The 26773-nt window shown below is 43.8% G+C and overlaps 3 protein-coding genes across 3 annotated transcripts in view; all 3 read right to left on the bottom strand.

Annotated features, from left to right (window-relative positions):
• LOC306701620 (uncharacterized protein) overlaps positions 1-95 on the bottom strand; it is a gene marked incomplete at both ends in the record, with an annotated part of 2878 nt that extends 2783 nt beyond the window's left edge. The window contains one exon of the mRNA XM_079166975.1: positions 64-95. Within this exon, the coding sequence (XP_079023101.1) occupies positions 64-95 (32 nt within the window). The remainder of the gene's footprint in view (positions 1-63) is intronic.
• A 1293-nt stretch (positions 96-1388) lies between these two features.
• rpl35a (ribosomal protein L35a) lies at positions 1389-3925 on the bottom strand. The gene is made up of 5 exons (XM_079166096.1): positions 3889-3925; positions 2519-2554; positions 2020-2172; positions 1662-1806; positions 1389-1471 (listed from the first exon to the last, which is right to left on the bottom strand). Exons 2-5 carry the CDS (start codon positions 2527-2529, stop codon positions 1448-1450), a joined length of 333 nt encoding a protein of 110 aa, XP_079022222.1. The 5' UTR covers positions 2530-2554; positions 3889-3925; the 3' UTR covers positions 1389-1447.
• Positions 3926-4607: 682 nt separating this feature from the next.
• On the bottom strand, positions 4608-26226 carry lrch3 (leucine-rich repeats and calponin homology (CH) domain containing 3). Its single transcript, XM_079166727.1, has 20 exons — positions 25944-26226; positions 23754-23898; positions 22603-22729; positions 20519-20624; positions 20292-20428; positions 20106-20215; positions 19248-19341; positions 19022-19163; positions 18734-18897; positions 18486-18538; positions 18345-18390; positions 17914-18048; positions 17117-17161; positions 15453-15506; positions 13839-13869; positions 13638-13751; positions 13210-13295; positions 12945-13082; positions 12329-12406; positions 4608-7517 (listed from the first exon to the last, which is right to left on the bottom strand). The coding sequence occupies exons 1-20, from the start codon at positions 26215-26217 to the stop codon at positions 7371-7373; spliced, it is 2226 nt and encodes a 741-aa protein (XP_079022853.1). The 5' UTR covers positions 26218-26226; the 3' UTR covers positions 4608-7370.
• Positions 26227-26773: the final 547 nt, after the last annotated feature.

Here is a 26773-nt window from a genome sequence, read left to right as displayed (position 1 = left end):
ATTATTAAATGTAGTGCAGTAAGAATTGTGTACCTCAAAAATGGAAATACTCAAGTAAAGTACCTCAACACTGAAGTGAAGTACTTGAGAGACATGAGGAATAAACACAAACACTTCATCTTAAAATAACTTCAAACAATATGACGTCATGCTATGAGGTCATCAAACTGCTCTACTCTGTTAAATCAGCTGTGATGATGATGTCACGAGACAGATCACATGACTTTCTCTCCAGGAAGTCAGACACACCTGCAGGCTCACCGGAGGTCACTTCTAATTTATTCTTTACTTTATTTACATATTCATCAGTTTGTGAACTGAACTGAGTTTTTATAATAAATGTTATCAGCTGGATATTAATGTCTCATAATAAATGTGATTATGTTTTCCTGAAGACGTTTGTAAATAAAAAGGCTTTAAATACACTTAATATCTGAAGGTTTAGTAACATTGTTTCTATTGTTTGTGTAATAAATATGGATTATGTTCTTTTGTTTCATGAAAAATGAAAATAAAAAGTAAATTAATATGTTTTGGAATGAAGTCATTTTTCATTGTTTTTTTAATAATCAGTTTTAAATTTAGTTTCATCAGATTTTATTCTGTCAAAGCTGAAGGAATGAGCCGCCTACTCTGCTCTGATTGGCTGACAGGTTCTACGTCAACCAATCAGACCAGCTGAGGCTGGAGTCGTTTCTGCACAGGTCGGCATTTGTTGCCATTTCTTCTGACCACGAATGAAAAAGTTTTGTTTCTACACATATTAAAACCTGCTGTACCATGAACAGCATGAGGTCACTGGACCAGAGGTCAGTCAGGAGCTCTACAAGCTGTGTAGAGCTGCAACACGGGCCAGGCCACGCCCCCACACCGCTGCCCCTCCCCTTTCATGTCACATGACCAAATAGAGCAGAACATTCTGTTATTGAGACAAATCAACTAAGAAGTCTGTTAGAACGTGTTCCACTGTTTCTACTGATGCTGAACATCTGTTAGATGAGTTTTAGTTTATTAAACATTTAACTAAATCAGGAAGAAAACTTCACATCATAATTATAAATATTATAGACAAACATGTTTCATCATCAGTCTATATCTTTGTGGTACTACATGTATTTAATGAACGTGGTACTACATGTTGTAGTACTCTTGTGTACTAAAAACAGACTGCGTTGAGCCTGAGAGGTTTATTTCAGGGCAGAACTAACCCTCCACTCTCCCAGAATGCTTTGCTTTCAGTGAACAGCTCACATTGTGTAGGTTTTAAATCCTTTACTGTTAGTTTTTCTGTTGACTTTCATTGAACTAAAACAGAAACTATTAGAAACGCTCCAGAGACGGATGATGAAGATGATGAAGATGATGAAATGAAGACACGGAGTCACTGGTGGACCTCACGTCACTTTTATTGTTTCTGTACAAACAAGAACATCTGCAGGTTTCCTCTTTACACTCGAGAAGGATACAGCATCTGTTAGGAGACAGGAAGTCACAATGAAGACAGGAAGTCAGACCGCCACAATAAAACAGTAACATCTGATCTTACATACGCTTTGGACCCACAGTGACTTAGAGCTACACATTCTAGATCAACACTCAATCTATTCTTCATAAAATATTCATATTACAATTATACATCCCATAATAACCCCTGAACTCACCACTCTGACTCGGTGTCCCATGGCTTTAGCCGGCAGGTTGCTGCTGAACTTAGCTCGGACCATCCCGCTGCTGCCGTGAGCTCGGGTCACTTTGCCCCAGATCACACGCGTCTTGTTGGGCTTACCGCCCGGCGTCACCGTGTTCCTGAAGACAACAGCGGAGGGATCGGTTAACACACGAGCGTTTCATTCACACTGAGGGACGGGACGAGCGGGTGGAGACAGTTATGTGACAACGAGGCGTTCAAGGTCCTTATAGAAACTCTGTTCACCGGAGTTAATGTACATAAAATAACGTGAACATTGTGTGAAAGCTTGTGGTCCAGGAGAGACCAGCTGGGCCTCAGGTGGTTCTTACTTCTTGGCCTTGTAGACGTAGGCGCAGCGTTTGCCGAGGTAGAAGTCCACCTCGTCTCTGCTGTAACAGCCCTCGACCTTCAGCAGAGCCGTGTGTTCACGCTGGTTCCTCAGACCTCGCTTATAGCCGGTGAAGATGGCCTTACTCCACAGTCTGAAGGGTAGAGCACAGAGTCACTGATCCACAGCCTGACTAATCAAACACAGAGTCACTGATCCACAGCCTGACTAATCAAACAGCCACAGTGAGGTTAGTTGTGGGTAGTTGTGTGTAGTTGTGGTTGTTGTGTGTAGTTAGTGTGTAGTTGTGTGTAGTTAGTGTGTAGTTGTGGTAGTTGTGGTTGTTGTGTGTAGTTAGTGGGTAGTTGTGTGTAGTTGTGTGTAGTTAGTGTGTAGTTGTGGGTAGTTGTGGTAGTTGTGTGTAGTTAGTGTGTAGTTAGTGTGTAGTTGTGGTTGTTGTGTAGTTAGTGTGTAGTTAGTGTGTAGTTGTGGCTGCTTACCTTCCAGGCATTGTCAGTCTTCTCCAGGTGAGTCACCTGCACACAAACAGTCACATTATCAGCTGCAGCTTTAATAACAACATGTTCACATGAACATGTAACAGGATGAGCAGCAGCTGTGGTGGAAAGTAACCAAGTACCTTTACTGAAGTATAGCTTTGAGGTACTTGTACTTCATCTCAGAGGAAATCTTTCACTGCTCCACATTACTGACAGCTTTAGTTACTTTACACATTACTACTCAATATAGTATTCATGACATATTTACATTATACACCTCATTAAAATGAACACATGAACGTCCTACTGCTGGTACTCAAAGTATATTTAGCTTCACACGTTCATTCTGTGAAGCTTCACACGTAACGAGATGCTCAGTTAGATGAACAAGGGACTAGGAATAAGGGCTAAGGGACTAGGACTAAGGGCTAAGGAATAAGGGCTAAGGGATGAGGAATAAGGGATTAGGAATAAGGGCCAAGGGATGAGGAATAAGGGCCAAGGGATGAGGAATAAGGGATTAGGAACAAGGAGGCTAGGTTTCTCAGTGCAAAAATATGTGCAACTGCGCTCAAAGTTGTCATGTCGGTGCAGCGCAGCGCCTTAGACGGTTGTCAGGCGAACAGAAGTTATTACAAAGCTTCAAGGAGAAGGCAGCGCTGGTCACTCAGACATCCCATCATTCTGCTGAGACATGAGGCTCAGAGGGAGCGGAGGCTGAGACCAATGAATGGAGCTGTGACGTAATGAACGTTGATTTGTGACGGTTACTGAGGTAGAACAGTTACTGAGGTGGTGAGTGAACATCACCTCCTCTGTAGTATTTGTACTACATAAAATACTACTCACACCACTGACAGCAGACCTGTTGGAGTACGTGTGTAGCTAACAGGTAGCCTGTAGCAGCCTCATATCAGTGACACATTCAACTAAAACCTAGTAAACACTGACGCACGTTAACATGAGACCACTTAGTCTGTAACACATATATGCCAACATGCTAACGTTAGCTCAGCGCGCTTCTACCGGCTTCACTTTCACCGGTAACAACCCGTTAACACATTAACGACACCGGGAGAACCTTTACGTTTCATCACCGCCATGTTTCTCACGGCTCCACCTCCATCAAACCGAGACACTCCTCTGAGTCTACCCGGGACTAGCAGCCTCTCTGCCGGCTGCTCTCCGCTCCGTTAGCCGCTGTTAGCTTCATCCGAACTGAATCTCCGCCATCGCGGAACAAACCACCGACACAAACATCCCGGTGACTGGAGAACAACCCGCCGGGTCGCCGACGATGATTATCGGTCAGAAACGACCCGGTTTACATGTTTAATAGTAAATTTGAGACGGACATGTTGGTGTCTTACCGTCACTGAGGGGAAGAAGATGGAGGAAAAGGAAGTGTGCAAAGGATGCTGGGAAATTATCGTCAACAGAGGTGTCCGCTGAGCTGCCTGAACAAAATGGCGGATTTATTCACAGTCCGTTTTATTTTATTTATTTTGCTTTAAGATGTGTTATTTTAACAAAAACAATAAATGTTTTATTTGTTTTAATTATTCTCTTCACTTGTTATTTTAGCCAGTTTAATTATATAGTTTATTAAATAACTTGCCCATTTAAATCACTCTATTTACTCTACTTTTAATGAACTCGTTTTTATTAATGTTTTGTTTTCTATCTTTACGTATTAATCTTTTATCTTTGTTTGATCCTGAACATAAATAAAAATCCGTCTACAGGATTATTCTGAGCTGTTTATAGATTCATCATCATGAGTTTACACCATAAGAATAAAATAAATACATATATTATAAATATACATTATATAATATATATTTATATAAATATATTCGTATAATAAATAATGTATATTATATAAAACTATTTGGTTCCATCTGAACTTAAAGCAGACTTTCGGGCTAAATCAATAAAATGAATAGATTTTTAAGAATGTTTTATTTCTTTGATACTTTAATAAAACTCACGAAGAAGAAGTTTAAACTGTAACGGATGTTTTCATGTTGAGTTACAGATTCTTCAGTAAAGTGTATTTCTTTGAAATTCAGTTAAAAGGATTCAGAAGAAGAATAAAATATTTATTTAAAGCACTTAAACTCAACTCTTCATACAGACATGTTCAAATCTTTATACAGTTCAAATAACACTTGAAACAGGAAGAAGAAAACACGTGGAATGTCCTTTAAAACCACGTGACATCATCCCATGACCCCCCCACATGAAGAAGAAAGACATAAAACATCTGTACACAGGAGAAACACCCTGATTGGTCCACTAGAACACCTGTCCGCTCCGGCCACGTGGTTGGACAGCACACCTGTCAATCAGAGCAATCTGCACATGCTGCAGGGCCCTGAGTTCAGCCTCACAGGAAGCTCACGATGAGTTCATGTGAAATAGGAACAAAGGTCTTCCTCATGTCCCCTGAATGCAGCATGATGTCAGCAGAGCGATGAAGACGTATAATAATGAAATAAACACACTGAACTGCTCTATGAGACAAATATATATATATCATATATATATTTACAGAGAATATTTGTACACATGTATTCAATAAAGACTGTAGTAGTGTGGCTGTAGAACATGAAAATATTTCCCAGAATGCAACAGAAACAGAGAAGAGGTCGTCAGCACCTGGTCGTCCCCGTCCAATCAGAGCAGAGCTGAGGTCTGTTTGATGACATCATCAGAGTCATTAAAGTTTTAAGTCTTTGACGTCACTCTAAAACTATCAGATGATTTTTCACAATAAAACTCATTTGTTTCTTCAGGTAAAAAACTGAAATGTGTCGTCCTCATAAATATAGAAATGAATTTAATAAATTACAGAAAAGATTCTATACAATTTAAATAATTACGTCTGTAAAAGTAGTTTAGAACTAAAGTTATATTATCGTTATTAGAAAAGCTTCAATTGAGCTGCTGATCAATGACATCATCATTTATTGATGATGACATCAAGGAGAAGGATCAACCAGGTGGTGAAGGAGCCTCAAACAACGGACAGACAGGTAACCACCTGAGAGACAGACAGGTAACCACCTGAGAGACAGACAGGTAACCACCTGAGAGACAGACAGGTAACCACCTGAACTGACAGGTGAAACAGACAGACAGACAGTGAAACGTTAAAAACAATAAAAACGACCGTGTGAACAGAGACGACCACCATCTGATGGCAACAAAGATCCTGCGAGTCAGAGTTCAGGGGCTGCAGACGTTTACTTCATCACATGATCGCTGATGTCACGCAAGCTGACGTTCAATCAGAACTCAATGAAGCTTTAAACAAGAAACTAGATTCTGACGTTTGAATCTGACGGAGAAAACACAGCTGAAGACTCAACTGATAAAAGACACATGTTAGCTGACATTAGCACTGAGCTACTTTAGTTTTAGCTCCAGTCTAACATTAGCTAACGTTAGCACTGTCTACTGTTAGCTACCTGGGAACCTACTACGTTAATAATGTTAGTTAACATTAGTATTGAGCTACCTTAGCTTCAGTTCAAGTCTAATGTTAGCTAATGTTAAACTTGTCTAGCTAGCTGTGTTAACTTCAACTCCAAACCTACTGGGTTCATAAAGTTTGCTAACATTAGCAGTGAGCAATATTAGCTTCAGCTCAAGTCTAACATTAGCTAATGTTTATCTTTACAGCTAGCTGTGTTAGCTTATCCTTCAAACCTACTGGGTTCATAATGTTAGCTTAAATTAGCTATTACTCATGTAAACCTGCGTTCAACTTTATCAACATTAGCATGAAGCTACATTAGCCTCATATCCAAACAGAGTAGATTAATGTTTGCTAATGTTTAACATTACAGCTAGCTGATGTTTAATATTAAAACCTACAAGACTTTTAGCAAAATGTTAGCTCACTACATAAGTTTGTGTTGCTAATGTTAGCAGTGATGATCTATGTGCGCTGTCACTAAACTCTAAACTAGCTTTAGCTTAGCTTCAATCCTAAAGCAATTGATATTAGCTGATATTTACAGCTAGCCATGTTAGCTTCAACTAAAAACTAACAAGGCTTAGGATGTAAACTAATATTAGCTGTGAACTATGTTGATGTTGGCTACCGTTAGCATAGAGCTACATTAGTGTTATTTCAATAAATGCTATATATTGATAGCATTTAGCAGCACCATATCTAAACTCACTGTTTTCAAAAAGGACGTATTTTAATGCTCAAATGTTTTCATGTAAAGTAACATTTAGCCACATTAGCTTTTACTCATTTAATGTTGTTTTTAAAGTATAATTTCTATGTTTAGTGTCTGAATATCTTAGTTTGACGTGTTCTCCATCCTTCAGCATGTTTAGTAGATCAATAAATAAATAAAAGTTAAAGTGTCGAGGAGATTAATGTAAAACAAGAAGAATCAAACAGCCTCACTGAGTCCCTTAAACGGCCTCACCGAGTCCCTTAAACGGCCTCACCGAGACCCTTTAACGGCCTCACCGAAACCCTTAACCGGCCTCACCGAGTCCCTTAAACGGCCTCACCGAGTCCCTTAAACGGCCTCACCGAGACCCTTAAACGGCCTCACCGAGTCCCTTAAACGGCCTCACCGAGTCCCTTAAACGGCCTCACCGAGTCCCTTAAACGGCCTCACCGAGTCCCTTAACCGGCCTCACCGAGACCCTTTAACGGCCTCACCGAGACCCTTAAACGGCCTCATTAAGACCCTTTAACTTACTCAAAAAGATTACGTTGAGCTTCTAGCTGAGAGTCGGACCCGTTTCTCCGTCAGATCCTTTAAAACACACTAAGGAGCGTAACAGGAGGTGGACTGAGCGCGTGCGGCGGTGGTGGTGTCTACATGCCGGCGGGGGGGCCAGGTATTGTTGTTGTCGTGGAGACGGGATGTCTGGGCGGGGCTAGGTCCAGCAGGGCGCTGACAGTCCCGCCCACCTGAGGGAGCCCTCGCTCCTCCAGGATGTGTAGAGGAAGACACAGCTGAGTCTACGGAGACAAGACACCACAGAAGAAGACACACGGCGGGGACGGAGAGAGGCGGGTCAACGGATGGTAAATAAAAAGGTAACCATGGCAACACAAAGGGATGGAAAAAACAAAATGAACTGATGAAGGAAAGAGACTCAGAAACACTTTGATTTATGTTACATAACATATGAATATGTTATATTAATGTTAAATAATATAAATATTAAACAATATCACAATGTTATTTAATATAATAGGTTAGATATTACTTCACATAACCTGCTGTTATTACACAGCTTACTACAGAATTCATATAACACTAAATAAATAACAATCCTCCAGCTGTGTGATGTCACGTGACCACAAATCATGTGACCACCAACATGTCGTCGTGTTCTTCTTCTACAGTAAACAGGTAAAGACACACAGCAGGAGCTTCACTTCATTTTATTCATCTTCAACAGATATTCTGGGTCAACACTACAGGAGACATTTAAACTGGCTCCATGGTGGTATCACAGAGAGGAGGGGCTTTACAAAGAGTAAACACACACACTCAGACAGCCAATCAAACATAAGGCACAGGGGGCGGGGCTTCAGGGGGCGGAGCTTCAACAGGAAGGAAAAAAGTTTGAACTCCATCAACAAGTCCCAAATAAAGACCAGCTAGTCCCCGGTCCACAAGTCCCAAATAAAGACCAGCTAGTCCCCGGTCAACAAGTCCCAAATAAAGACCAGCTAGTCCCCGGTCCACAAGTCCCAAATAAAGACCAACTAGTCTCCGGTCAACAAGTCCCAAATAAAGACCAACTAGTCCCCGGTCAACAAGTCCCAAATAAAGACCAACTAGTCCCCGGTCCACAAGTCCCAAATAAAGACCAACTAGTCCCCGGTCCACAAGTCCCAAATAAAGACCAGCTAGTCCCCGGTCAACAAGTCCCAAATAAAGACCAGCTAGTCCCCGGTCCACAAGTCCCAAATAAAGACCAACTAGTCCCCGGTCAACAAGTCCCAAATAAAGACCAACTAGTCCCCGGTCAACAAGTCCCAAATAAAGACCAACTAGTCCCCGGTCAACAAGTCCCAAATAAAGACCAACTAGTCCCCGGTCAACAAGTCCCAAATAAAGACCAACTAGTCCCCGGTCAACAAGTCCCAAATAAAGACCAGCTAGTCCCCGGTCAACAAGTCCCAAATAAAGACCAACTAGTCCCCGGTCAACAAGTCCCAAATAAAGACCAACTAGTCCCCGGTCAACAAGTCCCAAATAAAGACCAACTAGTCCCCGGTCAACAAGTCCCAAATAAAGACCAGCTAGTCCCCGGTCAACAAGTCCCAAATAAAGACCAACTAGTCCCTGGTCAACAAGTCCCAAATAAAGACCAACTAGTCCCCGGTCAACAAGTCCCAAATAAAGACCAACTAGTCCCCGGTCAACAAGTCCCAAATAAAGACCAACTAGTCCCCGGTCAACGTCCACAAGTCCCAAATAAAGACCAACTAGTCCCCGGTCAACAAGTCCCAAATAAAGACCAGCTAGTCCCCGGTCCACAAGTCCCAAATAAAGACCAACTAGTCCCCGGTCCACAAGTCCCAAATAAAGACCAACTAGTCCCCGGTCCACAAGTCCCAAATAAAGACCAACTAGTCCCCGGTCAACAAGTCCCAAATAAAGACCAACTAGTCCCCGGTCCACAAGTCCCAAATAAAGACCAACTAGTCCCCGGTCCACAAGTCCCAAATAAAGACCAACTAGTCCCCGGTCCACAAGTCCCAAATAAAGACCAACTAGTCCCCGGTCCACAAGTCCCAAATAAAGACCAACTAGTCCCCGGTCCACAAGTCCCAAATAAAGACCAACTAGTCCCCGGTCCACAAGTCCCAAATAAAGACCAACTAGTCCCCGGTCCACAAGTCCCAAATAAAGACCAACTAGTCCCCGGTCAACAAGTCCCAAATAAAGACCAGCTAGTCCCCGGTCAACAAGTCCCAAATAAAGACCAACTAGTCCCCGGTCAACAAGTCCCAAATAAAGACCAACTAGTCCCTGGTCAACAAGTCCCAAATAAAGACCAACTAGTCCCCGGTCAACAAGTCCCAAATAAAGACCAGCTAGTCCCCGGTCAACAAGTCCCAAATAAAGACCAACTAGTCCCTGGTCAACAAGTCCCAAATAAAGACCAACTAGTCCCCGGTCAACAAGTCCCAAATAAAGACCAACTAGTCCCCGGTCAACAAGTCCCAAATAAAGACCAACTAGTCCCCGGTCAACGTCCACAAGTCCCAAATAAAGACCAACTAGTCCCCGGTCAACAAGTCCCAAATAAAGACCAGCTAGTCCCCGGTCCACAAGTCCCAAATAAAGACCAACTAGTCCCCGGTCCACAAGTCCCAAATAAAGACCAACTAGTCCCCGGTCCACAAGTCCCAAATAAAGACCAACTAGTCCCCGGTCAACAAGTCCCAAATAAAGACCAACTAGTCCCCGGTCCACAAGTCCCAAATAAAGACCAACTAGTCCCCGGTCCACAAGTCCCAAATAAAGACCAACTAGTCCCCGGTCCACAAGTCCCAAATAAAGACCAACTAGTCCCCGGTCCACAAGTCCCAAATAAAGACCAACTAGTCCCCGGTCCACAAGTCCCAAATAAAGACCAACTAGTCCCCGGTCCACAAGTCCCAAATAAAGACCAACTAGTCCCCGGTCAACAAGTCCCAAATAAAGACCAACTAGTGCCGGATAAGTCAAGTTAAGTTCAGTTGAGTTAAGGTTTGGGGATGATAAGACATCCCAAGTTAGGACTATGGTCCAAATAAGGTCACGAGTCATTGGTGTTTAAGTCAAAGTTAAGTTGTCAGTTCTGATGACATCAGTCTGATGTCCACTGGAGTGTAGACAGCAGGGATTTAAGGACTTTCAAGGTTCCAGGGATTTGAGTTTTAAACGATGTTACCATCAGTACAAAAGGATCAGATTGGTGCTTGGCCGTGATGCAGGCTTTGTTCTGGAATGTTATGATGAGGAGTCAGCTCTTCATCCCTCTACAGCAGTGGTCCCCAACCACGGGGCCGCACAGAAAGAATAAATATTATATTATTTCCGTTTTATTGATTTTATTTTTTTAAGTTTTATTTTGAAAAATAACCGGATTCTCTCGCAATTTCATCCGCCTGTCATTCTTGACAAATGACCAGACGCTTGTCTCGGTCACGTGATACGTCACCTCAAACATTAAGCCTGCAAACTAGCGAAAATACTATTTTTGCTCGACTGAGTTGGAATCCAGGTTGTTCTTTCCATAAATATATTTTCTTCATACGTGGCTGTGATGTAGTCTCACTTATACAATCGTAATCCGCATAATGAATATGAGATGTGGCTTATAGATCTCCAGCAATATGTTTGTGAACGTGTGACGAATCTGGCGATAGAGACAGAAAACAGCTGCTGCGCTCTGAAGGGAAACCAGTCGGTTCAAAAACCAGTAGGGACGCAGCACCGGTCTGACATGAAGCCGGTCCGTGGTGCAAAACAGGTTGGGGACCTCTGCCCTACAGGACCTTAACCCTCGTAAGTACTGATCAAAAGATTGAGATCAGGGATACTATCAACCACACTGAGCTCCTTATGGAGATATTCATGGCACATAAAGAGACTCTGGGGCGGACCAGGAGTCTACTGGACGGGATCTGTATCCCATCAGATCCTCCAAGATATCTGCTGCCACGAAGACCTGGACCCACACGAGCATCAGAGAAAGATTTGTGTTTCTGAGTCTGATGGTCACAAGAACAATGACATCATGGATGTGTTACAGCTGCATTCTCTCTAGTGTCCACCAGGGGGCGACTCCTCTGGTTGTATAGAAGTCTATGAGAAAATGACTCTACTTCTCTCTTGATTTATTACCTCAGTAAACATTGTAAACATGAGTTTATGGTCTCAATCTCTAGTTTCAAGTCTTCTTCAATACAGCATGATGTTCATTTAGTACATGATGGTCCATTTAGAGTCACACAGACCATAAAGCAGGGGATGCTTTAGGGGCGGGGCTACACGGTGATTGACAGGTCGACACCAGAGACGTATACGGCGTCTCTACGTCACTCCTCCTCAGTCCAGATATGCTCACTTCCTGTTCACTGGTTGTTAAAAAAATACAAGATGGCGACGGACAAAATGCAGACTTGAGGCTTCATAACGTCCACTTCTCTTATCCAGTCTGGGGTTTAACTACTTCATCAGTGAGATACTTGGTGGACAGGATGCTCAGTAAATACTGGTGAGACATCGGTGGGGTTCAAACGTGCGGTGCCAGGTGAACGTAGAGGGCACACAGTACCGACATAAAGGACAGGTAGAAGAGGGCGAAGCCAGCCAGCTGGACTCGAGGGGAGGGGCTAGTTGGGGGCGGAGCCACAGAGAGCAACATGCCCACCGTCCCGTAAACGCCACCGCCGTCCCCCTCCAGGACCTCCCCCACTGAACAGAGACGGTCCTGAGGGGGTCGAGGGGTGAAGGACAACATGTTTGGACAGATGGACAGAATAATAAAAAACAAAAAGGATTCATGAAAGGTGAGGAAGGTGAAAGAGAAGAAAGAAAGCTGTTAGTGGAGGAGAAGCAGAGGAGCAGACAGTGATGTCACAGATCCTGGAGTGAGGCCACGCCCACCTGATCAACTTAGAAGAATCAGTTTAAGAGGTAAACAAGAGTCCTGTGACATCACGTCCATCCGTCCATCGTAACGAGGTACCAGGTGTGAGAGTGCCTAATGTCTGATCAGATCAACAGGTATCACAGGTGAGTGTCATCATGTGAGAGTTACCTGTGGAACGCCGATCCTACGACACGCGTCCAGGAAGTTCTCAACGTTTCGTCGACATTTGGCCATCGTGAGTTTAGGCTGCAGGACGTAGAAGCAGAGTTATTAGAGTGGCTAACAGCAGGTCTGTGTCTCCTCAGTGATGAAGAGAATAAAACTACTAGAACATTTACAAGACATGTTGACCGTGTGGCTGATGCTGCACACACACACACACACACACACACACACACACACACACACACACACACACACACACACACACACACACACACACACACACACACACACACACACACACACACACACAGCTGCTACGTCTGCTGTGTGAGAGCTGAGAGGTTTAACAGTCTGATGGAGCAGCTGGTGGAGCTCATGTGTAACTCTGTTGGATTTTATAGACTTATAGACTTTTTAGTGACTTAATGTAAACTGCAGCGTTTTGTCTACGTTTTAAACTCTGAATCATGTTTCTATGTTAAAGTACGGCTGCTCAACATGGGCCCAAAGTTAAGTGTGTCTTCAGCTCTCTTCATGCTGAAAGCCCATCAAGTGAATGGAGACGTTCTGCTCAGTCACAGCGCAGCATCATATGCAGCACAGAGGCAACAATACTCACCACAGCGGGGGAGGGGACGTGGATGCTGGGGACGGACCGAGGCCTCACGTGATTGGCCAGATGACAGAGAACCACCCCGTCTGTCAGAGCCGCTCCCAGGTCGCTAGGCAACGACACCTTCAGACGAGCCTCGATATTCTGGACAGAGAGACAGACAGGATGATGAGAGACAGACAGGATGAGAGACAATGTAAACTGATGGTGTTGTAACAGCGTGGGTTCTCATGAGACCTCAACACCGTGTCTCACTGTGACCTTTACTGACCTTCCTGAGCTGCTCCACCACCTCAGCATCTTCTCCAACCAGAGGAGGAGCAGCAGGAGTCTCCTCCTGCGTCTGAGCAGCATCACCTGAGGACACGGCAGGAGTCACAAACTGAGGCTGAGCGTCCTCCGTGGATCCAGATCCAGATGAAACCACGTTCCACATATTCTGATATATAGTCAGCTCGTCTAAAGCGATAACAAGAACCACACACTATGTGTTTGTCTCTTTGTCCCTTTGTCCTACTTCTGCTCTCAGACACACTAAAGGTCTTAATTAGTGAGGTCCTGACCCTCCGGTTCCCCCTCAGGTAAACAGTTAGCTGCCGGTTCGGCCATATTGAGAGCCTTGTGGAGAAAATCGATCATTAGCCTCCTCTCACTGGCTGCACCTGAACACCTGAACACCTGAACATCTGAACACCTCACCTTTCCTCTTCTCTTCTTTCTGGCCGAGACGAAACAGGAAGCTCTCTGGTCTCAGACCGGCTGTCCGACAGGAGGCCACGCCCCCTGAGCTGGGGTACGAAGGCGACTGATTGGCTGGAAGGAGAAAAGACGAAAACAAATCGATCAATAAATAGAAATGTTTGATTAAACGTGGACGGAGTCCTTTCTGTGTGTTCTTACCTGTTGGAGACAGAGCAGCTCTATCCTCCCCCTAAAGAGACAACACAGGACATTATGGAAGTCATGAGTCATGAACACAGAGAATATCATCAGAGGCATCGCTTCCACTTTACAGCACAGAGTGTTGTTAGACAGTGAGACATGCACATAGTCACACAGACAGAAAGCATACAGGTTCCAGTACCTGCAGCAGACAGGAGGTGGAGCTATCAGAAGCGTGAGAACCACAGCCGTCTACAGACACTCCAGTCAAAGACTGACAGACAGACAGACAGACACACAGACAGACAGGCAGACAGACAGAGAGACAGAGAGACAGAGAGACAGACAGACAGACAGACAAGGAAAAAAGAGAGAGACAAACATAGAAGGTGCAGGAATAAAAGATGAAGGTATAACACAAACAGAAAAACAGTCCAATAAACAGGCTGCATAGTCTGGTCAGAAGGTGGTGCTGCAGGCTTTATGAATATCTGTAATCTACCAGTAAACAGAGAGCAGAAGAAGAAACAGATGGAGAGATGTCTTCACTTTAAATAGATAATAAATATCTGCAGAAACAGCTGATCAGTCATGTGACTTATTCTCCAGCTTTCCTGATGAGAAACTTCTAAATAACCACTGAAGACACACACACACACACACACACACACACACACACACACACACACGTAAAATAGGAGGAGCAAACTAAAGATAAAGTGAAGAAAAGACAAATATAAAAATACAAAAGAACAAAAATGAAGAAAATGAAAGTTGATGACATGAAGGATTGACAGAGGAAGAAGAAGCAGATTTAGTTTTTATATCAGGATTGTATCAATAATGACAAACTTTGCATTTAATTTACAATAGAAACTAATTGTCATTAATATCTAAACGTTTCATATTTTTTAAATATCTAAATCGAGATTAAACTCTATACAGACAGGGGGACAGACAGACAGGTGGACAGACAGGTGGACAGACAGACAGGTGGACAGACAGGTGGACAGACAGACAGGTGGACAGACAGACAGGTGGACAGACAGGTGGACAGACAGACAGGTGGACAGACAGGTGGACAGACAGACAGGTGGACAGACAGACAGGTGGACAGACAGGTGGACAGACAGACAGGGGGACAGACAGACAGGTGGACAGACAGACAGGTGGACAGACAGACAGGTGGACAGACAGACAGGTGGACAGACAGACAGAAAGCTGCTACAGATCCTAGGTAAACTACAGACGAACACAGGAGGAGAGTGTTGTGATGGAGACAGGATGCTGGTGTTAGACTACAGAGGATCATTCAGATTCATGTCCACACTGCAGACGTGACCTCTTCTGTCCTCAGTGTCTCTGATGCACCTGAACCTTTAAGTAGTTACTGCTAATCAATCAAAGAGACAAGAAAGGAAGTGGTATAAAACGTGTTTGTTTGTCCCTTCGTCATACTTCTACTACACGTCTGTACCGCTTTTATTGTGAAACAGCTACAGGAAATGCTATGTACAGTTTCCTGTGCTGACGAGTCATAAATCGAATGATTCACCAATGATCCAGCTTGTTCCGATTTTCTTTTAATCTTTTGTTGTTAGTAGATTTTGGGGGGCGTGGCCAAATTCTTACCATGAAGAGGGCGGAGTCATCTGTGTGGGTGGAGCGTCTGGAGGGGTAGACATTCTGAACACACATGGACAGACAGACACGAGGTGAACATGTGTGTGTGTGTGTGTGGGGGGGGGGGGGGGGGGGGGGGGGGGGGCTAAAACATTGATTTAACAACCACAACCAGTCTGATTCTGACAGACGAGAATAAAAGAAGTAGAATGAAAAGTGTTTTTAAAGTTGTATCGCTGTTCATTGTTAGAGGTGTTTTCCTATAGTTCCTGGTCCCAGGTCGAGCCCTGGTCTGACTGATCCTGGATCAGGTTTATTGAACACAGTGGAGAATCGGTAGAACTAGTTTACAATGTGTAAGCAGACACATGACACAATAAACATAACGTTTCTAAGGTCGGATGATTCAGCAGGAAGTTGATGAAGCAGCTTGTCACGTGATGTGGTCATGTGACGTGTTCAAGTGTCATGTGACGTCTGTTGTGATGTACGTGTCTGTTGTGATGTCTGTTGTGATGTACGTGTCTGTTGTGATGTACGTGTCTGTTGTGATGTCTGTTGTGATGTACGTGTCTGTTGAGATGTCTGTTGTGATGTACGTGTCTGTTGTGATGTACGTGTCTGTTGTGATGTCTGTTGTGATGTACGTGTCTGTTGTGATGTCTGTTGTGATGTACGTGTCTGTTGTGATGTACGTGTCTGTTGAGATGTACGTGTCTGTTGTGATGTACGTGTCTGTTGTGACGTCTGTTGTGATGTACGTGTCTGTTGTGATGTACGTGTCTGTTGAGATGTCTGTTGTGATGTACGTGTCTGTTGAGATGTACGTGTCTGTTGAGATGTACGTGTCTGTTGTGATGTCTGTTGTGATGTACGTGTCTGTTGTGATGTCTGTTGAGATGTACGTGTCTGTTGTGACGTCTGTTGAGATGTACGTGTCTGTTGTGACGTCTGTTGTGATGTACGTGTCTGTTGTGATGTCTGTTGAGATGTACGTGTCTGTTGTGATGTCTGTTGAGATGTACGTGTCTGTTGTGATGTCTGTTGTGATGTACGTGTCTGTTGTGACGTCTGTTGTGATGTACGTGTCTGTTGTGACGTCTGTTGTGATGTACGTGTCTGTTGTGATGTCTGTTGTGATGTACGTGTCTGTTGTGATGTCTGTTGAGATGTACGTGTCTGTTGTGATGTCTGTTGTGATGTACGTGTCTGTTGTGACGTCTGTTGTGATGTACGTGTCTGTTGTGACGTCTGTTGTGATGTACGTGTCTGTTGTGATGTCTGTTGAGATGTCTGTTGTGATGTATGTGTCTGTTGTGACGTCTGTTGTGATGTACGTGTCTGTTGTGACGTCTGTTGAGATGTACGTGTCTGTTGTGATGTCTGTTGTGATGTCTGTTGTGATGTATGTGTCTGTTGTGACGTCTGTTGTGATGTACGTGTCTGTTGTGACGTCTGTTGAGATGTACGTGTCTGTTGTGATGTCTGTTGTGATGTCTGTTGTGATGTATGTGTCTGTTGTGACGTCTGTTGTGATGTACGTGTCTGTTGTGATGTCTGTTGTGATGTACGTGTCTGTTGTGATGTCTGTTGTGATGTATGTGTCTATTGTGACGTCTGTTGTGATGTACGTGTCTGTTGTGATGTCTGTTGTGATGTCTGTAGAGTCTCACCTCACTGTCTGGACTGGACTTTGTTGGACTTTGAGCTGTTTTATGCTGAAAAACAAAACAGAGAGTTAGTGAAAATAACCTTTGACCTTCTGACCTCATGTTCACTGTGAGACATCACAACTAATGCAGCTCTGTTCAGTTGTGATGCTATGATGAATACGTTCTATATTAGCATTTCCCCGGAGGACTCTTATTGTGAAACATCTGCAGGAAGTGTAGTTTGATTTGGTTAAACTGGTCAGTGACTGGTTAAACTGGTCAGTGGCTGGTTAAACGGGTCAGTGGCTGGTTAAACTGGTTAAACTGGTCAGTGACTAGTTAAACGGGTCAGTGGCTGGTTAAACTGGTCAGTGACTAGTTAAACTGGTCAGTGGCTGGTTAAACGGGTCAGTGGCTGGTTAAACTGGTTAAACTGGTCAGTGGCTGGTTAAACTGGTCAGTGGCTGGTTAAACTGGTCAGTGACTAGTTAAACTGGTCAGTGGCTGGTTAAACTGGTCAGTGACTAGTTAAACTGGTCAGTGGCTGGTTAAACTGGTCAGTGGCTGGTTAAACTGGTCAGTGGCTGGTTAAACTGGTCAGTGGCTGGTTAAACTGGTCAGTGGCTGGTTAAACTGGTCAGTGACTGGTTAAACGGGTCAGTGGCTGGTTAAACTGGTTAAACTGGTCAGTGACTGGTTAAACGGGTCAGTGACTGGTTAAACGGGTCAGTGACTAGTTAAACGGGTCAGTGGCTGGTTAAACTGGTCAGTGGCTGGTTAAACGGGTCAGTGGCTGGTTAAACTGGTTAAACTGGTACCTTGGTGGTGCTGGTGATGGAGTCTCTTTGCAGAGATCGGTTCTTGTGTCTCTCCTCGTCGTACCTCAAAGCAGCGAGCTGAGCCTCCCTCCTCATCTTCTCCACCCCTCCTTTAGCTACAACACCACCTCCTCTCTGAGGGACAGACAGACATGAGTTTGTTTAGTTTACCTAGTTGTTAATTTAATACCATTCTAATTCATTGTATATAATGTGCATTTTTTTATATTTTATCTTATTTTGTATTATTCTATTCCTTCAAATTCAATATGTGCTCTGTTATTTTATTGTACTGTATATATTGAGCATTTCCATGTTATATTTTACTCTGTAAATTGCTGCTGCTACAAACTCATTTCACCCTGAGGATGAATAAAGTTGATATCTATCTATGAGTAGCTGAGATTTGTTGAACTGATTTGAGGTGTTACCTGGCTCTGTGCACTAGAAGGCGCCGTGACACTATCAACCACACTCCTACAGGACAGACAGAGAGACAGGCAGGATGTTGGTTTACAGTCAGCGTGTTAATTCTTATTTTATAAACCACACAAAGAGTTGTTTTACTGCACCTGTTGTGTTTCCTTGTGTCTTCTGTCCTCGAGCTGGTTTTCACTGGAGAACCCTGGACACACAGACAGGAAGTCACACAGAGTTTATGTCTGTGGTGAGGTCAAATATTGTAAATATCACTGATATTGATTCATTTATGGTGTGGAATACGCTGCTCTGCTCCATCTACTGTAGGAAAATACCAACTAAGAGATGAACTTGTCTCTTTAACATGAAGCTGTGTGACCTCAGTGGGCGGAGCTCCTACCTCTCCGGTGATGCGTCTCTCGATGTAGGCCATGAACTGAGAGCTCAGGCTGATGCTGTCCCTGCCGCCTCCTCCTCCTCCTCCTCCTCCTCGACTCCTTCCCTCCTCCTCCTCTTCCTCTACCACACAGCTGTCGATGAAGTCGATCTGCTCCAACTCCACATCTGTGGGGGAGGAAAGAAAGAAAGAAAGAAAGAAAGAAAGAAAGAAAGAAAGAAAGAGAGATTCTTTGGATAATCTAATTTTCATCGATGACAATCTGTCATTTTCTGAACGTGATGAACTCACGTGTGCCGTTTGCCAACAGAGGTCCTCCTCCTCCTCCTCCTCCTCCTCCTCCTCCTCCTCCTCCTCCTCCTCCTCCTCGGTGTCTCTGGTCTCTGCTGATCTCAGCCACTCTGAGCGGCAGCTCTGAAAGCTCCTCTGTAGGCTGGACACACAGACAGGAAGTGAGCTCACTCACAGACAGGAAACAGAGGACAGGACATGTGTGTGTGTTCAGTGTGTGTCTGACCTCGTTCCCCGACCATCTCTTGTCTCCGCTGTCGACGCTGTTGAAGCCAGAGTCCAGCGCTCCGTATGGACGTCCGGGGTACAGCTCATCAACACTGATACACAGACATTTAGTCAGACAACATCCCTCAGACTGGGCTTTTATTGTGAAGGTTACAGTTAGTGGCAGACTGGGCTTCTATTGTGAAGGTTACAGTTAGTGGAAGACTGGGCTTTTATTGTGAAGGTTACAGTTAGTGGAAGACTGGGCTTTTATTGTGATGGTTACAGTTAGTGGAAGACTGGGCTTTTATTGTGAAGGTTACAGTTAGTGGAAGACTGGGCTTTTATTGTGAAGGTTACAGTTAGTGGAAGACTGGGCTTTTATTGTGAAGGTTACAGTTAGTGGCAGACTGGGGTTTTATTTTGAAGGTTAGAGTTAATGGAAGATTGGGCTTTTATTGTGAAGGTTACAGTTAGTGGAAGACTGGGCTTTTATTGTGAAGGTTACAGTTAGTGGAAGACTGGGCTTTTATTGTGAAGGTTACAGTTAGTGGAAGACTGGGCTTTTATTGTGAAGGTTAGAGTTAATGGAAGACTGGGCTTTTATTGTGAAGGTTACAGTTAGTGGAAGACTGGGCTTTTATTGTGAAGGTTACAGTTAGTGGAAGACTGGGCTTTTATTGTGAAGGTTACAGTTAGTGGAAGACTGGGCTTTTATTGTGAAGGTTACAGTTAGTGGCAGACTGGGGTTTTATTTTGAAGGTTAGAGTTAATGGAAGACTGGGCTTTTATTGTGAAGGTTACAGTTAGTGGAAGACTGGATGGAAAAGATGATTAAACATTCAGTTTACAATCATTTAAAACATAATGAACTGACCAGGAGCTGAAGGTCAGAGGTCGTCTGTCGTAGTCTGGGAGGTCAGGGGTCGTCTTACTGGCCTCCAGGTTCAGATACTTAAATATGTGGACCTTCCCTTTAATACAAATCTACACACACACACACATGAAATACAAACAGACTCAGCTGTAGCTGGCCATGATTGATGCCACTTCCTGTCTGTACCTGCGCAGGTGGGGTCTGCAGAGGGTTGTTGTCGAGGACGATGGTCTGTAGCTGAGAGAGCTGTCGGTAACAGACGGGGATGGAGGTCACTTTGTTACAGGAGAAGTCCAGACGGACTAGAGGGAGGTCTGCCAGCTCTGGACACAAGTACACAGGTATTTATCATACTGTGGTACTAATAAACACACATGTATACACATGTACTGACTGTGTGCGTGTGTGTGTACCTGGAGGCAACTGCACCAGGTGGTTCCTCCTGATGTTCAGGTCTCGTAGAGCCTCCAGCTGACCCACCTGACACGGTAGAGTCTGGATCTCATTACAGCTCACGTCCTGCAGGAGGACATCCACAAAACCATCAATAACTCTGATCATCAATAACTGACCATCAATAACTGGTCATCAATAACTGACCATCAATAACTGACCATCAATAACTGACCATCAATAACTGATCATCAATAACTGATCATCAATAACTGATCATCAATAACTGACCATCAATAACTGACCATCAATAACTGGTCATCAATAACTGGTCATCAATAACTGACCATCAATAACTGATCATCAATAACTGACCATCAATAACTGGTCATCAATAACTGATCATCAATAACTGACCATCAATAACTGACCATCAATAACTGACCATCAATAACTGATCATCAATAACTGATCATCAATAACTGACCATCAATAACTGATCATCAATAACTGGTCATCAATAACTGGTCATCAATAACTGGTCATCAATAACTGACCATCAATAACTGATCATCAATAACTGGTCATCAATAACTGGTCATCAATAACTGGTCATCAATAACTGACCATCAATAACTGATCATCAATAACTGGTCATCAATAACTGGTCATCAATAACTGACCATCAATAACTGACCATCAATAACTGGTCATCAATAACTGATCATCAATAACTGACCATCAATAACTGGTCATCAATAACTGATCATCAATAACTGATCATCAATAACTGATCATCAATAACTGACCATCAATAACTGGTCATCAATAACTGGTCATCAATAACTGATCATCAATAACTGATCATCAATAACTGATCATCAATAACTGATCATCAATAACTGACCATCAATAACTGATCATCAATAACTGATCATCAATAACTGATCATCAATAACTGATCATCAATAACTGATCATCAATAACTGACCATCAATAACTGGTCATCAATAACTGATCATCAATAACTGACCATCAATAACTGGTCATCAATAACTGATCATCAATAACTGGTCATCAATAACTGATCATCAATAACTGGTCATCAATAACTGACCATCAATAACTGATCATCAATAACTGATCATCAATAACTGATCATCAATAACTCTGATAATAACTGATAATAACTGATCAATAACTAATAACTGATCATAACTGATCAAACTAGCAGAGCAGGGCTGCCTCCATACTGGAGTGTATCTGCAGCGTAGTGACCAGTGCAGAGCTGGAGTCCTGTCTCCTGCTCTGTGTCTGTGATGAGCTTTGTAAGGCGTTAAGAGTGTGAGACAGGAAGTATGGAGGGAACGTCTTCTCAACCATCTGACGCTGATGACTCAGTGGTCCTGGCTCCTCATAGCGCTGGTTTACAGCACGGCTCAGTCTGCTCACGGTCTGCAGCATGACGTCAACTCTACACAGAGTGTTATCGTGATGTCTAGAACCGAGGAGGATCAGAAGCTACATGGTCCCTCGTTCATTATGGGAGGCCAAGAGCTACATGTGGAGCACAAAATGAAATATTCATCATCATCAGGAATGACCTAAGTGATGATGATGTGCAGCGGCGTGTTGCAGACTGTATGCACAAGCTGCCCGTCAGCAGCTCTCACAGCACAGAACACATGAAGAAGAGTCAGGTGGCCTTTAATGATGCTGTCACAATCTTGCTCAAGCTCCCAAGATGGACAAGTGCAAGAAGTCATGTTAGTGAGTCGTAATGTTCCACCGTCCACGCTGTGTCGAGGAATTTCATCTACAAATGTAAATGTTGATGAAGTGACTCAGAACATGTCATTATATATATATATATATATATATAAAAGCCTTCACTGATCCAACACAGAGACTCACGGTGTTCTTCTGCTTTCTGGAACATTGGAACAAATGTCTGGATGTTTTTAACCACAATGACTCCACCTGAGCCCGCTGTCCTCTACTGTGCTGTAGATGTTGTTGTATTTGTGTTTTTTGCTATATGGACTCATGAGTCTGAAATAAAAGTTGAATAACTAATAATAACTAATAACTGATCATAACTCACCAGCTCCGTGAGGTGTCTCAGCTGACCCACTTCTTCAGGAAGAGAAACCAGTTTATTGTTACAGGCGATCAGAACCTTCAGAGGAAGAGTACAGACCACCACAGGGAGCACTGACAGCTGGTTACGACTGGAGAGAGGGGGAGACGGGGGGGGGGGGGGGGGGGGACAGGGGGGGGGGGGACAGGGGGGGGGGGGAGACAGGGGGGGGGGGGACAGGGGAGACAGAGGGGGGGGGGGGGGGGGACAGTGTTTTTCAGTATCAGTTCATTTGAATGGAGACACTTTGATTAACTGAACAACTGAATATATATATATATATATATATACACACACACACACACTAGTGCTGGGCAAGTTAACGCGTTATTATCACCCTAACGTCTTTTTTTATTATTCAGCCACATTTTGAACACAAGAAGCAGCAGCGAGCGTGAACAGCTGTGTGTGTGTGTGTGTGTGTGTGTGTGTGTGTGTGTGTGTGTGTGTGTGTGTGTGTGTGTGTGTGTGTGGCGTCTCTTCCTGCTGCTGTCTGTAGAGTTTTAAAGTGTTTAGTTTGTAATATGTTTAATAATCACATCATTGAGTTCACTACTGAGAGTTTAACAATCATATAAACATGACGTAGATAGGTTTTCAAGATGTATATTTAAATTCATCTCTTCTCCCACGCGCTGCATCAACGTAGTCTGAAGACTTCCTCCACCGCTGCCAGTGAGCAAGGCACTCTCACAATAATAAACCTGCGTTAACGCGCGATAAAATAGTTGTCGGCGTAATTAATTGATACGTTAACGAGATAATTTGCACAGCACTATTATATATATATATATGTGTGTGTGTGTGTGTGTGTGTGTGTGTGTGTGTGTGTGTGTGTGTGTGTGTTACCTGAGGTTCAGGTAGGTGTGTGTGTGTGCGTGTGTGTGTGTGTGTTACCTGAGGTTCAGGTAGGTGTGTGTGTGTGTGTGTTACCTGAGGTTCAGGTAGGTGTGTGTGTGTGTGTGTGTTACCTGAGGTTCAGGTAGGTGTGTGTGTGTGTGTGTGTGTGTGTGTGTGTGTGTGTTACCTGAGGTTCAGGTAGGTGTGTGTGTGTGTGTGTGTTACCTGAGGTTCAGGTAGGTGTGTGTGTGTGTGTGTGTGTGTGTGTGTGTTACCTGAGGTTCAGGTAGGTGAGGGCCTGCAGGTTGAGCAGACTCTCAGGTAGAGACCTCAGACAGTTCTGATAAAGGTTCAGACTCTCCAGAGACACCAAGACACAGACGTCCAGAGGAAGCTCAGAGAGACGGTTACGGGACAAGTCTGGAGAGAGAGAGAGAGACACACACACACACACACACACACACACACACACACACACACACACACACACACACACACACACACACACACACACACACACACACACACACACACACACACACACCAGGTTATATTACACCACATGTAACAAACACTCTGTACTATACGTCTCTGGTGTCGACCTGTCAATCACTGTGTAGCCCCGCCCTAAAGCATCCCCTGCTTTATGGTCTGTTTGACTCTAAATGGACCATCTTGTGTGTGTGTGTATGTGTGACAGACTGTGTTATGTGTGCGAGTGTGTGAGACTGTGTGTGTATATGTGTGTGTGTGTGTGTGTGTGTGTGTGTATATATGTGTGTGTGTATATGTATATGTGTGTGTGTGTGTGTGTGTATATGTATATGTGTGTGTGTGTGTATGTGTATATGTGTGTGTGTGTGTGTATATGTGTGTGTGTGACTCGTGACCGAGTCCATAAATAGAACTTCTAACATTCTCTCTCTCCTCCAATCACATCACTGTGTGGTTGTCATGGTGACACAGGATGCTATGACCTCCCAGCTGAGTACCACATAAAGTACAACATTAAGTACACTCAGTACTAGTATCAGAGGCCCAGTCCCAACGTCCCCCTGACCCCTGACCCCTGGAGGACTCCCTGAGGTCAGCTGGTGAGTGTGTGAGTGTGAGAGGCTGTGAGGGCTTGAGATGGTGTGAATATGAACGTATCACGTTACCATGACAACAACAACACATGTGATGTATACTTGTGTGTATTTATTGTGTACTTTGTACTCCCTGATCTGAACGTCTTCAGGCTCTTTCCTCACAAGGTGAAGTAACTTCATAGAATCTATTTACTCGTTTTTGTCAAAACAGCTTCAATGACTGAATCTAATATTTGATGAATGAATTTTCATCTTTAACCCTTCATGTGTCTGAGTACATGTTGTACTCCAGGCTGAACACACTGAGCGTCCTCTTTGTCTCCATGCGTCCACTGGTTACCTCGTGTTTAACGGCACATTGCAATGAATTGTGGGTAATTCCCTCAGGCTAAGTCTTACGGAAAGGTTTCATAAAGGAAACAAAATGTCTGCCAGAGACTCAAACACTCAATGATTTGACAGACAGAACTAAACCCTCACTCCATGAGGGGGGACATTGGGATTGGGCCAATATTTATCAGTTCAGCTGTGAGGGGATCGACAGGAAGTACACATCACCATTGTAACCTTTACTTCCTGTTGTACAGCCGCTTGTGATCAGTCTCACACACAGACAGACAGAGAGACAGACAGACAGATAACCTGCTCTGCTCTGCTTGTTTCTTCACGCCCGTCAGCCTCAGGTGGGCGGAGCCGCTCATTATCCAATCAGAACAACCCTCCAGGTGTGTTTTCACCTTCTTCAGACCGACGTCATAGACTCGGGGTGAGGCTCGTTACAGCTCAACGGAGCCCCGAAACCGGAAAGTCCGTTAACTTTAACTAAACAACCCAGCATGCACTGCTGTTAGCATGCTACATACACCAACATCAATGAACCTCACAGGTGTAATGACAAGTTGTTACCCATCACCTCCCTCTCTCTCTCCATCAGTTCAGCAAAGGAAAACCAAATAAATATACATAGTTTAACATCAGCTAAACACTTTAAAACAAGTTAACGAGGCGACGTAGTGTTAATGTAACCGCGCTACACAGAGCTAACGATAACTAGCTAAAGTTAGCTGACGGTAATTTTGGTTCATAAAAATGGTTAAAAGGGTAAAAACCTCTGTGTATAGATGAGTGGGGTTATATGTTGGTCTGTTACGTTAGTGAGTGGTGTTTTACCGTGATATGATAATATAGAGACCGGGGAATCACGACAGGGGAACGTAGTTTATGGGTCATAAAGTTTGTCATAACACCGTCCCATCCGGACGGTGTTATGACAAACTTCTCTCTCCACAGCCGTTAAAGTCCATAGAAACGGCCTCTTAAGTTAACTTTAAGCGATTACCCACAACCCCCCGGGGTTCTCCGGGTCCCACTCACCGGCCCTGGTCGTGTCCGTCAGGTCGTGGTTGTTAGCGGCGCTCCGGGGGAACTCCTTCATCTTCCGGGCGCTGAGGTTCAGGCTCCCGGTGGTCGAGGCTTCGTCCAGAGCTCGGTCCAGAGACCGGTTCCATGGAGCCGGACCCGCGGGTCCCGGTCCGTTATGATTATGATGATGATTCCCGCCTAAAACACTCCCGGTACCGCCGCCTCCGCTAACCGTGAAGTTGCCTCCGACGTTGTCCATCGAGCCCAGCAACACCGAGGCCGCCATTACACACTCCGGCTGGTTAGCTCGCAATGCTAACAGGCTAACTCCCACCCTAAACTTCAGAGGAGCGCATGCGCAGGGCGGCGCTCCGATGGGAGAGGACTGGACAATACTGCGTGTACACACATGTACTACAATACTGCGTGTACTGTAGTATTGCGTGCAGTTCTACATCAATATTACTTGTATTGTAGTACATGCAGTACAATTACAAACTGCATGTACTATAATATACATACTGTAGTACAATAATACTTTGTGTACTGACAGTAATATAGTACACAAAGTACTGACAGTTCTTACACTAGAATGTAAATATATAACTTACTGCATTATTAAACTAATACACAATATTATTGTGTATACAGTGTTGTACTAATACTCTTTGTACTATGATATACGTATTGTACTCATACTCAGTGTACTGTGATACTGTTCTAAATACACAATAACACCACTGATACTACATGTAAGCATAATGTACTATGAGTCATTAATACAGTAGTTTATAGTTAGTTTATATTATATATTAATATTATATTATATTGCATTATATTAT

The sequence above is a fragment of the Pholis gunnellus genome (genome assembly GCF_910591455.1).
Source record: "Pholis gunnellus genome assembly, chromosome: 9".
In the NCBI taxonomy this organism is placed as follows: Eukaryota; Metazoa; Chordata; class Actinopteri; order Perciformes; family Pholidae; genus Pholis; species Pholis gunnellus.
This window is presented reverse-complemented; position numbering and strand designations above follow the sequence as displayed.